Source organism: Magallana gigas, chromosome 6, assembly GCF_963853765.1.
Source record: "Magallana gigas chromosome 6, xbMagGiga1.1, whole genome shotgun sequence".
Classification (NCBI taxonomy): domain Eukaryota; kingdom Metazoa; phylum Mollusca; class Bivalvia; order Ostreida; family Ostreidae; genus Magallana; species Magallana gigas.
Window position 1 is genome coordinate 48,261,832 of NC_088858.1, and position 15,382 is coordinate 48,277,213.

Consider the following 15,382-nt stretch of genomic DNA (forward strand, 5'->3'; position numbering starts at 1 on the left):
ATTCAATCTTAAAATAAATCATATTTGCGGAAAGAGAACAAGTGTTAAAAAAATGTAAATATAAGCATTGAATCATTATTATTATTTTTTATTATTTATCTTTCAAAATTAATGATTCAACGCTTAAAAAGCTTTCCAATTAAAGGTTTATAATAGCAAAATTGAAATTATACAGCACCATTTCCCTTTACAGCACTATGGGTTGTCGATTAAATTTTAAATGCTGTTCGTGATCCTTTGAAACCAAAACAAAAACAGTCAATTAAGCATCCTTCCCTCTTCCGAAGATATTTATAGCCGAACCCTTGCACACAGGGGCATCGTATCCGCTGTACCCTCTATGACATATGTATATAATATAATAGTGTATTATTTATATATATATGTCATAGAGAGTAGAGCGGATACGATGACCCTGTGTCTTGCATTGGGAATATAACTGCTATCCTATCTATCTTCAGCATAAAAATATAGAATATTTCATCTGGTGGCAGAAGTACCGGGGTCGAAAATCTCTGGGGATGAATATTGACATCGACTATATTGTGCAACTTGTTTATAATCATGTTATTGGCATGGGTAATGCACATACATTAACTACAAGTTTCGCAATGGACCTGAGTAAATATCCGTTACCAGAGACAGTGCTGGTGCATATTCTGTCATTTGTGGACGGGAAAGATCTTTTATTGAAATGTTCCTGCGTCTGTCAAACATGGAAACGCCTCATCGACAGCCAGACTTTGTGGAGAACCAAGTGTGAACGAGCTGGATTTTACTCCACGGACCTCCTTCCTTCGCCACCGGACGATTTCAAAAAGTACTTTTTTCAGAACCCATACAATCGCAATTTGATAAAGAATCCTTGTGCTTTAGGTAACTATTTTTTTTTTTTTTTTTTTTGCTTAAGCTAGGTTGGGACAATGGGCGGGGTTTCTCTTAATTATTCAGTGTTAATGAAGCAGGTTGTGTTTTTAATCTCTCAAATGGGATTTTTTTAAAAAGTTCATTTTAACTTTAAGCTCTTGTGAGATTTTCTGATTACAATTTATCTAATGTGTTAATTCTCAGCAAGATTTTCAGATGAGCAATGTGGCCCATGGGCCTTTTTTTCTATCTTTCTTTACCAACACATGCTAGAGCATCTTCCCAAGTCAATTCTGATCCGCTGTGCTCTACATAAACCCTTGACCGAAGAGACAACACATATGCGGGTTAACGATTACGTACGCCATCTATGAAGAGCACAGCGGATCAGAAACCCTTGACTTGGGAAGATGATGCTAGAGAGAGATGTTTCTAAAATTATTTTAGATATTCTTTTTTTAAGCAGGTCTAGGCAACTTTAGTTATTAGGGGATATATTTTTTTCCCCATCAGAAATTTAGAAAATTCACCATATTTAGTTTTTTTTATCAATATAACCATTGATAATATTTAATCAAATTGAAATGACTGCATGCATGCAGTATTAAAAAAAAGAAATGAAATATTTTCAGGCAAAGAATCTCCCTCCAAAATAGAGTTTGCCTATACCTGTTAGAATTTACAGATTTTCTGAAAGATTTAAACAAAACAAAGGCATTGATGAGACCTCCTATTAAATTGTTCCCTGATCAATTAGTCTACTAGTTATGTAATAATTAAATATATACATTTTGTTCAACTAATGTCATTTAGAGAACTTCAGTCACTGGAAAGTTGACCAAAATGGTGGTGATCAGTTTAGGATAGAGGAAAAGCCATGTGGCAGTCATCCTTTGGAAAACTTTACTGATGTCAAAGGTACACCCTCTCTCTTCCTGCAGCATATACTGTATACAGGAAAATATCCGCCCCCGCTTTGTTATTGCCCCTTTCACCCTTGTTTTCAGCGGGCGAATTTAAGAATGGGCAAACTCAAATGTGTCAGATTATCTCTTTAAACAAAACTGTCTGGGCGAATTCAAGACAGGGCTAAAATGTTTGCAAGTGTTGAAGGGTGAAAATTTCATTGGGGAAAATAACCCTGTATACAGTATATATAATTACTATTCAAACTAAACTGTATAGGACTACGGTAATAATTGTTGCCAGTACTTAGTTATGTATGGTTGCTGAGCTATATACTGTGGGATCATTGAATATGACATTTGTTGTAAATGTAGTTCAGTATTTTTTGTGGATTGCATTTAGGAAAGGACATGTGTGTGAGTAGTTAGATAAGTACAGGTGTGTGAGTAGTGAGTGCATTACAGATGTCTGAGTAGTGAGTAAATATCAGGTGTGTGAGTAGTGAGTAAACTACAGATGTGTGAGTAGCAAGTAAATTACAGGTGGGTGAGTAGTGAGTAAATTACAGGTGTGTGAGTAGTGAGTAAACAACAGATTGGTGAGTAGCGAGTAAATTACAATTGCGTGAGAAGTGAGTAAATTACAGGGTGTGTGAGTATTGAGTAAACTACACATGGGTGAGTAACGAGTAAATTACAATTGTGTGAGTAGCGAGTAAATTACAATTGTGTGAGTAGCGAGTAAATTACAATTGTGTGAGTAGCGAGTAAATTACAGGTGCATAAGTAGTGAGTATATTACAGGTGTGTAGTGAATAAATTACAGATGCACGAGTAGTGAGTAAATAACAGGTGTGTGAGTAGTGAGTAAAGTGCAGGTGTGTGAGTAAAGTGCAGCCGCATGAGAAGTGGGAAAAGTTTAGGTGTGTTAGCAAAGTACAGGTGTGCGAGTAGTGAGTAAAGTACAGCTATGAATAAAGTACATGTGGGTAAGTAGTGAGTAAATAACAGGCGTGCGAGTAGTGAGTAAAGTACATGTGTGAGTAAAGTACAGATGTGTGAGTAGTGAGTAAAGTTCAGGTGTGAAGTCAAGTAAAGTTGAAGGGTAAAATTACACAGGGCAAAAATAACCCAGTACACAGTATACATTACATGAGGTAGTGAGTAAATTATAGGTGTGCGAGTCGTGAGTAAAGTATAGGTGTGCGAGTAAAGTGCATCTGTGATAGTTGTGAGTAAAGTACAGGTATGTGAGTAGTGAGTAAAGTACAGGTATGTGAGTAGTGAGTAAAGTACAGGTATGTGAGTAGTGAGTAAATTACAGGTGTGTGAGTAGTGAGTAAATTACAGGTGTGTGAGTAGTGAGTAAATTACAGGTGTGTGAGTAGTGAGTAAATTACAGGTGTGTGAGTAGCAGGCTTGGGGCGAATTACATTGTAAAGTAATGCATTACATTACCATTACTTCATGAATTTTGGCATTAAATTACCATTACCATTACTTAATTTCTTGAAGTAATGCATTACATTACCATTACATGAGTAAAGTAATGCATTACCATTACCATTACTTTGTTTTAAAAAAGTAAAGCTAAATAAAGAGTTTTTGCAAATGTTTCAAATTCTTTAAAACACACTTTAACATATCTACATGTTCATGATCAGTATCAGGTTCAAAGTTTACGACTTATACAAGATTCATTCTTTATTTACTCAATATATAATCATCTTATGGCATTATGAACAACATACCACATAATTAGTAAATTAATACATGTATTTATAGACATTTGACATGGTACAATGTCAGGTATGAAATAGAGACACAGAAGAACATGCTTAACAGAAAACAAATTATGATACAACGTTGCTGTTATTAAAAGCTAAATACAGATATTTCCCTAGATTACACAAATCTTTATAATTTTGGACACTTAATTCTATTAATTTATAAACAGAGGGTTTTTCCCAGTAATATTTCTTAATATATCGTAATCAGATTTCTTTATAGATTGCTGTTGCACTTTATGATCATTAAAGTTTCAAAGGGTTCAGCTTTTAACTGCATCCTGTTAGGATGTACTTAAATATACAAGAGAGAGAGAGAGAGAGAGAGAGAGAGATATTACTTTCAAATTGGTTATAATATTGGAAGTGATTTTGATTTTCATCATGGATGGACAGTGCATTCATTAGCTCACCGAGACGAAGTCAAGGAGAGCTTATGCTATACCCTCGGCGTCGGCGTCGGCGTCCGGACCTGGTTAAAGTTTTTGTTGCAGGTCCTGTATCTAAGCTATTACTTGTCCTATCTTCACCAAACTTGCATGGGTGATGCATCTGGACCTACTTATGGACTTGAAAGACTTGGATGCTGAATCTGGGTCCTAAATTTCAGATGCTGGAGGAGGTTAAGGTTGTTGGACCAGGTTAAAGTTTTTGTTGCAGGTGCCCTTTGATAGCAATATCTTAGTTACTGCTGGTCCGTACATCACCAAACTTGCATGGATGGTGTGCCTTATGATACTGATGCACCAGACAGGCTTGAGTGCTGAATCTGAGCTATAGGTTTCGGATGCTGGAGGAGGTTAAGGTTTTTGGAGCAGGTTAAAGTTTTTGTTGTGGGTGCCCATTGATAGCAATATCCAAGTTACTACTGGTCCTAACTTCACCAAACTTGTATGGATGATGCGTCTTATGATACTGATGCACCTGACAAGCTTGAATGCTGAATCTGAGCAATAGGTTTCGGATGCTGGAAGAGGTTAAGGTTTTAAGAGCTGGTTAAAGTTTTTGTTGCAGGTGCCCTCTGATGATTATATCTTAGTTACTACTGGTCCTTACTTCACCAAACTTGTATTGATGGTGCGTCTTATGATACTGATGCACCTGACAAGCTTGAATGCTGAATCTGAGCAATAGGTTTCGGATGCTGGAGGAGGTTAAGGTTTTAAGAGCTGGTTAAATAAAGTTTTTGAAACAGGTGCCCTCTGATGATATCTTAGTTATTACTTGTCCTTACTTCACCAGACTTCCATGGATGGTGTGTCTTATGATACTGATGCACCTGACAGGCTTGAATGCTGAGTCTGGTTTCGGATGCTGGATAAAGTTAAGTTTTTAGGAACAGGTCACATGTTTAATAGATGATAGTACTATATCAAACTTGCATAGTTGATTTAACTGTAATATGAATGAATCGCAGAGGTTGCTTCAGATGCAGAGCTTGATCTCCATTATCAAGGATGCTAAAAAATAAATCTTAGTTATTACAGGTCCTAACTTCACCAAACTTGAATGGATGGTGTGTCTTATGATACAGATGCACCTGACAGGCATGGATGCTGAATCTGAGCCATAGGTTGCGGATGCTGGAGGAAGTTAAGGTTTTAATTGCTAGTGCCCTCTGATGATGATATCTTAGTTATTACTGGTCCAAACTTCACCAAACTTGCATGGATGATGCGTGTTATGATACCAATGCACCTGATGGGCTTGAATGCTGAATCTGAGCCATAGGTTTCGGATGCTGGATGAGGTTTAGTTTTTTGGAACAAGTCACATGTTTTATAGATGATAGCTTGCATAGTTGATTTAACTTTATTATAAATTAAATGCAGAGGTTGCTTTATATGCAGAGCCTGATCTCCATTATCAAGGATGCTAAAGAAATCTCCTACCTCACTCAAACCAGCTCGATAGATAGATGTGTTTGTTGATAAATGATATAACATGATTCCTATGATATAGTATTGTATGATATGAAACAATATTGTTTGATATGATATCATATGTTATATTATAAAAAGTTATACAATACGATATGATATTGTATCAATTTTTTGGATATTTTATGATATGATATTGTATCATGATACTGTTATGTATAGTATTATATATTATGATACAATATTGTATGATATTATATTGTATTTTTAATTTATTATTTTATCACATGATACAATTACATAAGATATTGCAAAATATTATATTGTATCCTATGATACAATATTGTATATTCTATAATATTGTATCATACAATATTGTATAATATGATATTGGTTTCAGTAATATAGAATTATATCACATGAAATTGTATTATATGATATTGTAATATCATATAATATTGTATCATACGATATTGTATGATATGATATTGGTTTATATGATATATTATCTTATCACATGAAATTGTATTATATGATATTGTAATATATATTATTGTGTCATATGATATAATATGTATAATATAATAATGTATTTTATAATATTTTGCTTTATCACATAATATTGTATCATTTGATAAGATACAATGTTGGAATCAAATTATATTGTATTATATGATATAATATCATATAATGTATCAAATATGTTTCAGTGTCATTCAATACAATATCATACTATATTATACAATATAATATGTTTCAATGTTATGATGTATTATGTAATATGATATTGTAATATAATACTATATTGTATTATATTTTATGATATTGTATTATGTGATCAAATACAATAAGGTATAACACAATACAATGTCATATCATACATTACAATATCATATCTCATTATTGTTTATTACGGTATTTTATTGTTTTATATGATATATATTATAAATATGACATGATACAATATTTGATTTTATATCATTGTATTGATTAACATATGAACATATGATTATCATAAAAAAATTTTATCAGATGATATACGATATTTTGTCAAAACAGAATCCATGAATATCCAAGATCATAAAGTATGATTTTCATATAAAATGATAAAGGTGGTCTTATGAAGGTGATGTCTCATAATGGTGATGCTCCGTCTCGGTGAGCTTAGTAATCTATGATTACCTATGTTTTTGTATTTAAGGGTGCATGTCTGTCCTCTATTCTATTGGGACATTGTCAAGGGAAGGGGATATGGGCGTTTAGCACTTCTTATAACAATAGATTGTTTTGATACTTAGATTATCCTGGGGGCATAGTGTCGTTGACACATTCTTTATTGACAAGAAAACTAATTGGAGTAAATTGTTTAAATGATTTCACACTCTTAATAACAACACTCTTAAAATGTAATGGAATTGTGTTGTTATATCTAGTAATATTATATTTTAATAAAATGAACTTTTTAAAAATCTTTTTTATAATACAACTAAAACATTTTTATCTAAAGAATTATTTCTTTCTTCTTTAAAATAATTTTAATCAAATACAATTTCAGCTATTCATTTACTTATCACATTTTTAAAAGTGAACATGCATAAATAAGCATAGTAATGCAAAGTAATGCCATGTAATGCCAGCATTACACTAGATTTTGGAAAGTAATGCATTACATTACCATTACTTGTAATGCTAATTTTGTGGCATTACACATTACTAGCATTACTTTGAAAACATGTAATGCATTACAATGCATTACCATTACATTTAGCATTACCCCAAGCCTGGTGAGTAGCGAGTAAAGTACAGGTGTGTAAGACAAGTGCAGGTGTAGGAGTAAAGTACAGGCATGTGATTTAAGTATAATTTGTCTGTAGTGAGTAAAGAACAAGTGTGTGAGTAGTGAGTAAAGTACAGGTTTGTGAGAAAAGTACAGGAGTGTGAGTAAAGTACAGCTATGTAAGTAAAGTACAGGTATGTCAGTAGTGAGTAAAGTACAGGTGTGTGAGTAAAGTTCAGGTGTGAAAGTTTTGAGTACAGAACATGTGTGTGAGTTTTAAATTAATACATAGTACACCTTAGAGTAGTGAGTTCAGTACTATTAGTTACAGGGTCTGAAGTTAGTAAAGTACAGGTATGTGAGTTAAGTACAGTGTGTGGGTGGTAAGAACAGTACAAGTGTGTGAGTAAAGTACAGGTATGTTATTTGTGAGTAAATTACAGGAGTGAGTACAGTACAGGTGTGTGAGTATCAAATACCTAGTACACCTGTGAGTAGTGAGTACAGTACTATTAATTACATCTTTTGTAGTTTCATGTCTCGAGCCCCATGTGGAATATACTGACTTAGTATAAACCATATTATGTCAACTTCAAACCTTGTAACGATTATATCTTACTGACTGCCATTTTATAAATGAAAAATTATGAATAATAACAACAATGATAAAAGACCTTAATACTTTGTATTATTCGTAAAAAAATTCATAAAAATCTGTTGTAGCATATTTGAGTTTTAAGAAAAATGTTAAGAAAAAAAAGAATAATTATAATGATAGTGAACAAGAGGCCCATGGGCCACATCGCTCACCTGAACAACAGTTCCTTGTAACATTCTATTTCATAGCATACATGTATGTTATTTCTATTTTAAACTTTGAACCCCTTTCTGGGGCCCTAGTATTGGTCCAGGGTTTATGGTTGGCTTTAACAACTACACTATTTGAGGATCCTTGCATTGTAATCTCACAAACTGTAGCATTGTAGTTCTCAAGAAGAAAATTTTTAAACATTTTCCATATATATTTCTATGTTAAACTTTGAACCCCTCTTGGGGCCTCAGTATTGGTCTGGGGGTCTTGGGGCCCCAGTATTAGTCCGGGGGTCACGATTCTACCAATTTAGAATCTACAATAGCCAATGATGCTTGCATAGTAATCTCACAAACTGTTGCGCTGTAGTTCTTGAGAAGAAGATTTTTAAACATGTTCCCTTTATATATCTATGTTAATTTTGATCCCCTTCTTGGGCCCCAATATTAGTCTGGGGGTCACGGCTTCCACAATTTAGAAACTTTACAATTTAAGAATGTTTGCATAGTAATCTCACAAATTGAAGCATTGTAGTTCTCCTCCATAAGATTTTTAAACATGTTCCCTCCTATCTTTCTATGTGAAACATTGAACCTCTTCTCCTGGGGCTCCAGTATTAAATCGCTTTATAATTTAAAGTTTTCACTATTTGAGGATCCAAGTAAAGTAATCTCACAAAGTATGACATTGTAGTTCTCGAAAAGATTTTTTTTTAAACATGTTTCATATATATATCTATGTTAAACGTTGAACCCATCTTGATGCCCCAGTATTACTCCGAGGGTCATGATTTTAACACTTTAGAATCTACAATTGCCAAGGATGTATGCATAGTGATATCCCAAACTGTTGCATTGTAGTTCTTGAGAAGAAGATTTTTAAACATTTTTCTTATATATGTAAAACTTTGAACCCCGCCTGGGGCCCCAGTTTTGGTCCGGGGGTCACAATTTTTACAATTCAGAATTGTCACTATATATAAAAGCTTTTGTTTGAATATTTGCTTTTCTGGTGCAGTGGTTCTTGATATGAAGATTTTTAAACATTTATCATATGGAGTTCTATGTTAAACTTTGAACCCCGCCTAGGGCCCCAGTTTTTGTCCGGGAGTCATGATTTTCATAATTTAGAATTTTCACTATATAAACAAGCTTTTGTGTAAATGTTGGCATTTCTGGTGCAGTGGTTCTTGAGAAGAAGATTTTAAAACATTTTTCCAATGTATTTCCATGTTAAATTTTGAACCCCGCCTGGGGCCCTAGTTTTGGTCCGGGGGTCACGATTTTTACAATTTAGAATCTTCACTATATATACAAGCTTTTGTGTAAATATTGACATTTCTGCGGCAGTGGTTCTTGAGAAGAAGATTTTTAAAGACATGCACCCTATTTTCACTGTTTCGTAATTATCTCCCCTTTAAAAAGGGTTGTACCCTTTATTTTAACAATTTAGAATCCCCTTTTCATAAGGATGCTTTGTACCAAGTTTGGTTAAATTTGGCCCAGAGGTTTTTGAGAAGAAGTCAAAAATGTGAAAAGTTTACAGACGGACGGACAGATGGACGGACGGACGGTCAGACGACGGACAACGGGTGATCAGAAAAGCTCACTTGAACCTTCGGTTCAGGTGAGCTAAAAATAGAGAAAAAGAAACCTAACAAAGACAATAGGGTCTTTCGTTGGAAACGGAAGACCCCAAAAACTTAGGTTTATTAGTTTTAATTTGGGTAATAATCATGATGTTGTAATACTCTGAGAATGACATCATAATGCTTAAAGGGAGTAATACTGACTATGTATTGAATATAGATAGTCTCCACGTGACTAGCGGCTGTTCACCAATAATTTTCAGTCAGAGGTAAGATATAAAAAGTGATCCCTAGTTTAACACATAGCTTTGATATTATTACTAGGTCCATATAAATGTTGGGTGACATCCTACGGCTGGTGTGAAAAGCATCAAGTGATTGACCTGATTTCTGAGGGATGTTCTCCAAAAGTCCTGGATGAAATGAGGCCAGAGATACAGGTGTCTGAGTGGTGAGTACAGTACAGGTGTCTGAGTGGTGAGTACAGTACAGGTGTCTGAGTGCTGAGTACAGTACAGGTGTCTGAGAGGTGAGTACAATACAGGTGTCCGAGTGGTGAATACAGTACAGGTGTCTGAGTGGTGAGTACCATACAGGTGTTGAGTGGTGAGTACAGTACAGGTGTCTGAGTGGTGAGTACAGTACAGGTGTCTGAGTGGTGAGTACAGTACAGGTGTCTGAGTGGTGAGTACAGTACAGGTGTCCGAGTGGTGAATACAGTACAGGTGTCTGAGTGGTGAGTACCGTACAGGTGTCTGAGTGGTGAGTACAGTACAGGTGTCTGAGTGCTGAGTACAGTACAGGTGTCCGAGTGGTGAATACAGTACAGGTGTCCGAGTGGTGAGTACAGTACAGGTGTCTGAGAGGTGAGTACAGTACAGGTGTCTGAGTGGTGAGTACAGTACAGGTGTCTGAGTGGTGAGTACAGTACAGGTGTTGAGTGGTGAGTACAGTACAGGTGTCCGAGTGGTGAGTACAGTACAGGTGTCTGAGTGGTGAGTACAGTAAAGGTGTCTGAGTGGTGAGTACAGTACAGGTGTCTGAGTGCTGAATACAGTACAGGTGTCTGAGTGCTGAGTACAGTACAGGTGTCTAAGAGCGGAGTACAGGTGTCTGAGTGGTGAGTACAGTACAGGTGTCTGAGTGGTGAGTACAGTACAGGTGTCTGAGTGGTGAATACAGTACAGGTGTCTGAGTGCTGAGTACAGTACAGGTGTCTGAGTGGTGAGTACAGTACAGGTGTCTGAGTGGTGAGTACCGTACAGGTGTCTGAGAGGTGAGTACAGTACAGGTGTCTGAGAGGTGAGTACAGTACAGGTGTCTGAGTGGTGAATACAGTACAGGTGTCTGAGTGGTGAGTACAGCACAGGTGTCTGAGTGGTGAGTACAGTACAGGTGTCTGAGTGGTGAGTACAGTACAGGTGTCTGAGTGGTGAGTACAGTACAGGTGTCTGAGTGGTGAGTACAGTACAGGTGTCTGAGTGCTGAGTACAGGTGTCTGAGTGGTGAATACAGTACAGGTGTCTGAGTGGTGAGTACCGTACAGGTGTCTGAGTGGTGAGTACAGTACAGGTGTCTGAGTGCTGAGTACAGTACAGGTGTCTGAGTGGTGAGTACCGTACAGGTGTCTGAGTGGTGAGTACAGTACAGGTGTCTGAGAGGTGAGTACAGTACAGGTGTCTGAGTGGTGAGTACCGTACAGGTGTCTGAGTGGTGAGTACAGTACAGGTGTCTGAGTGCTGAGTACAGTACAGGTGTCTGAGTGCTGAGTACAGGTGTCTGAGTGGTGAATACAGTACAGGTGTCTGAGTGGTGAGTACAGTACAGGTGTCTGAGTGGTGAGTACAGTACAGGTGTCTGAGTGGTGAGTACAGTACAGGTGTCTGAGTGGTGAGTACAGTACAGGTGTCTGAGTGGTGAGTACAGTACAGGTGTCTGAGTGCTGAGTACCGTACAGGTGTCTGAGTGGTGAGTACAGTACAGGTGTCTGAGAGGTGAGTACAGTACAGGTGTCTGAGTGGTGAGTACCGTACAGGTGTCTGAGTGCTGAGTACAGTACAGGTGTCTGAGTGCTGAGTACAGTACAGGTGTCTGAGTGCTGAGTACAGGTGTCTGAGTGGTGAATACAGTACAGGTGTCTGAGTGGTGAGTACAGTACAGGTGTCTGAGTGGTGAATACAGTACAGGTGTCTGAGTGGTGAGTACAGTACAGGTGTCTGAGTGGTGAGTACAGTACAGGTGTCCGAGTGGTGAGTACAGTACAGGTGTCTGAGTGGTGAGTACTGTACAGGTGTCTGAGTGGTGAGTACCGTACAGGTGTCTGAGTGGTGAGTACCGTACAGGTGTAAATGTTGAGTACAGTACAGATAAGTGAGGTGTGAGAGATGAGTACAATACAGATATATATATATATATATATATATATATGGTAAGTATAGGTGTGTGAGTGCATGCGTGTGGAGTACTATATAGTACACATTATTAGAAGTTGTGGCTGATGTGTTAAAGTTACAGCAAAATAAATTTAAAAGCATATTCAGATTTGGGTGATTATTAGGGTATTAAAGTGTAGATGATTAGGCCTAAAAAAAAAAAAGTTGAATGTTTAGGGTAACCCGACCTAACCTACAAAAATGCCCCGATCCTACCATTTTTAGATGTCTGTTTTCATCCGATTGTGAATTTTATATTATTTCTATTAGAAAATCCGTTTTTAAATATGACACAAACAAACATTCTTAGGATTCATGCAGAAAAAAATATGATAAAATAAAAAAAAATCCCTACCTACCTAACCTAATTTTTTCATCAGTGTTACCCTAAACACACAATTTTTTTTTATAGGCCTTAGTATGAAATGATGTTAGAACAAGTGATGATATGTGTATGAATGATGAGTACATTAGGGTTAAATTTGATGAGTACTTGAATTAACACATCAATTCTCAGATTAGAATGGAATTTATTTTTATTTTTAACATTTTTTTTTACATTTTAACTTAGGTATGCAGCAAGATTTGACTGCAAGATGGTATATCAGATTAAGGTGAAACTACTAGATGAAGAATCAAAAGAGCTAAAGAAATGGTCCTTTTCGGACCATAAGCCAGCAGGCAAAGATTGGTTCAAGGTATAAAGCACTTTCTTATTTTAAGGATTGATTACATGTACATTTATGACATGCTAGTAGATCTATGAACAGAAATCCAGGATTTTTAAACACAGTAATCATTTTTTTATTACAAATTTTTTATTACAAATGAGGGTGCAGAAATAAAATCACAATTCTGAACATGTGTGCTATGAAAGAAATTTTAAATACCAAAATTGATACTTATGTGGATAAAGTAAGATATATCTTGATTTACATGTACATTTTATGGGATAAAATTATTTTGATATACAAGTATGCAGATGATGATGATGATACTGTTTGATATTTTGGAATTAAATCTTTTAGTTGTTTTCTTTTAATCCCATAGGTTGATCACATTTTTACATCCTATCCCAAGGGACTAAGGTTCATCAAATTTAAACATAAAGGCAAAGATGAGCAGTTCTGGGCAGGCCACTATGGATCGAAGTTTACAATGGCTTGTGTCAGATTTAATCTCAGCCACAGGTTTGTTATTTATAGAAACAAAAGTAGTTTAAAATGTGTGGTAAAGAGTTACTTAGGATTTTGATGATATACAATATTTAGGTCACCTGAGTCACTCAGATAAACTGCATGGTTATGATATTCATGAAGCCACTTACGGTAGGTAAATTGTGAAAACGTGTTTAATCTCAATTCTCTTCATCCACAGCAGGGGAAGATGAACTGAATGCATTGTTATGATAATCATGAAACCCTAATTATGACCCCTGGGTCAGGAGTTAAGGACCCTTGGGAAGAACAATATGGCTGGCTACATAGTAAAAATGCATTGCATTTAATAATTTTTTCTTCTGTACTTTCACAGTAGTGGAGGATAAACTAAATGCATTGTTATTATACACATAGTGTACTTGTACTGTTCTCAAATTGTGAAATTCACTGCCCATGGGGCAGGAGTTGAGGCTTTATACATTTTTTTTTGGAGGGAGTGAACAAATGTGGCCATATGGTGAACATATACTGCCTTTCTCTTTAAGTCAGGCACTTGAGTAACCTATTGCCGCAATATTTTAGGAAATCAACTTTAATTTCCTGTGCATTGTATGCTGGTAGAAATAAACTGTACGCATGTTGTGTGCATTATAAATAAAATTGAATATTATAAAAGATTGACATTTAAAAGCCTTCAGGTCTCTTGTTCCCAAAAGTTGACAATGTTGGCACCTGGAGCTAGCCAGTATAAATACATTTGTAAACTGAGATTCTTCCAACTCTTAACATATCAAATTAAGTAACCACTGTTATCTAGAATTGTAACCCAAGTCATCTATGTAAATTTACTGGAAAGTTATTTACAATCATATTGACATACAGTAAACCTATTGACATAAAACCTCTTTAACCCAGTCACTGATAAAATAGTCTGAAATGATTGTAGGTCTGGGGAAAAGACTTCCGAATCACAACGAGAGTCGAATTCTGAATACTCCTCTTCATCTTCATCCGAGGATGAATACAGCGATTGATGATGCACTTTGCCACTCAAAAGGGTAATGGCAGAGCTAGTGGACTACCATATGTCTTTGAGTATAGGAATGTTCATCCTATCTAATTTCATTGTGATTCAACTTTCAATGATTACTAGTATATATACCTTGAACAACTTGCCAATTACAGTGTATTTAATAGCATATCATGTATCTAATCTGGGTGTACAAAAACACTGACTCTAGACTTGATACTTTTAATAGATAATAATTCTAATGTTAAAATACTGTTTTACTTTTTAAATTTACCTGGTACTTAAATACATGTATGTTGTAAAAAGTACAAATTTCAAAAACTGTCAATACCTGTATATGCACTGATAAATTTTAAATGATTACTTTTATTACATAATTACTTTTATAATACCAATCTCAGTTGTGGATTTTTTTTTCAAACCACTTTCTACCTGTTATATATTTCCTTCAGTATAGTCATAATACCATATTAGGCTACTTTATTTGCAATAACTTACAATATCATGTATCTACTAAAACACGAAGTTGCAATTATAGTCACGTTGTTTGTATTATAATTACCTATTTTACGGAGAATGTTTATATTGACAATGTCAATAACCATAAGTTTTGTAGGTTATAAAACGTTGAAATAGAAAAAATGCATAATTATCGTTAACGATAACAACTCTTCCAAAGTACTGGTACATGTACATGCTACTACAGGGGTATTAATAATATGTATCATAATTAAGAAACTCGCTGGTTTTGAATGGACTTGTCAAGTTACACAATATGATATTTGTTCCTACCTCGTTTACCTGTAGATCTTCAATAAAACTAAGCAATTACATGTACTTGTTCAGATTAGTATTGTTTTTTGTTTACATGTTTTTGTCTTTTGATCAGCATGTATGTGTGAAATTTTTAGTTATTGTTTTGTCTATACTATACTGTCAAGCAAACAGAGAGTACAATTAAATGTAGTTAGAAAAGTCTATAATAGATGTGTCCGATTATCTTGTGTTTGTTTTAGTTCTGTTATTGTAGTCCCTCACTTATGCAAACTCGATTAAAACATTTTACAAATACCTGTTTGTTTTCACAAATGAATACCAGCAATAAAGTTCACATTTAAAAATACAGATTTACACAGTAAACAAAA

General features: G+C 35.3%; 1 protein-coding gene across 1 annotated transcript; it reads left to right on the top strand.

Annotated features, from left to right (window-relative positions):
* Positions 1 to 484: 484 nt before the first annotated feature.
* Positions 485 to 15,308, top strand: LOC105331137 (F-box only protein 6). Its single transcript, XM_034467499.2, has 6 exons — positions 485 to 876; positions 1,681 to 1,785; positions 9,940 to 10,066; positions 12,619 to 12,745; positions 13,098 to 13,237; positions 14,154 to 15,308. The coding sequence occupies exons 1-6, from the start codon at positions 522 to 524 to the stop codon at positions 14,239 to 14,241; spliced, it is 942 nt and encodes a 313-aa protein (XP_034323390.1). The 5' UTR covers positions 485 to 521; the 3' UTR covers positions 14,242 to 15,308.
* The last annotated feature ends 74 nt before the right edge of the window (positions 15,309 to 15,382 follow it).

What these genes read in the sequence shown, in the direction of transcription:
- LOC105331137 (XM_034467499.2), top strand. Translation starts at nt 522, where the DNA reads ATGAATATTGACATCGACTATATTGTGCAACTTGTTTATAATCATGTT. An exon ending in CAGGCAAAGATTGGTTCAAG is followed by an intron (nt 12,746 to 13,097) that starts GTATAAAGCACT and finishes TTAATCCCATAG; the next exon opens with GTTGATCACATTTTTACATC. An exon ending in AGATTTAATCTCAGCCACAG is followed by an intron (nt 13,238 to 14,153) that starts GTTTGTTATTTA and finishes AAATGATTGTAG; the next exon opens with GTCTGGGGAAAAGACTTCCG.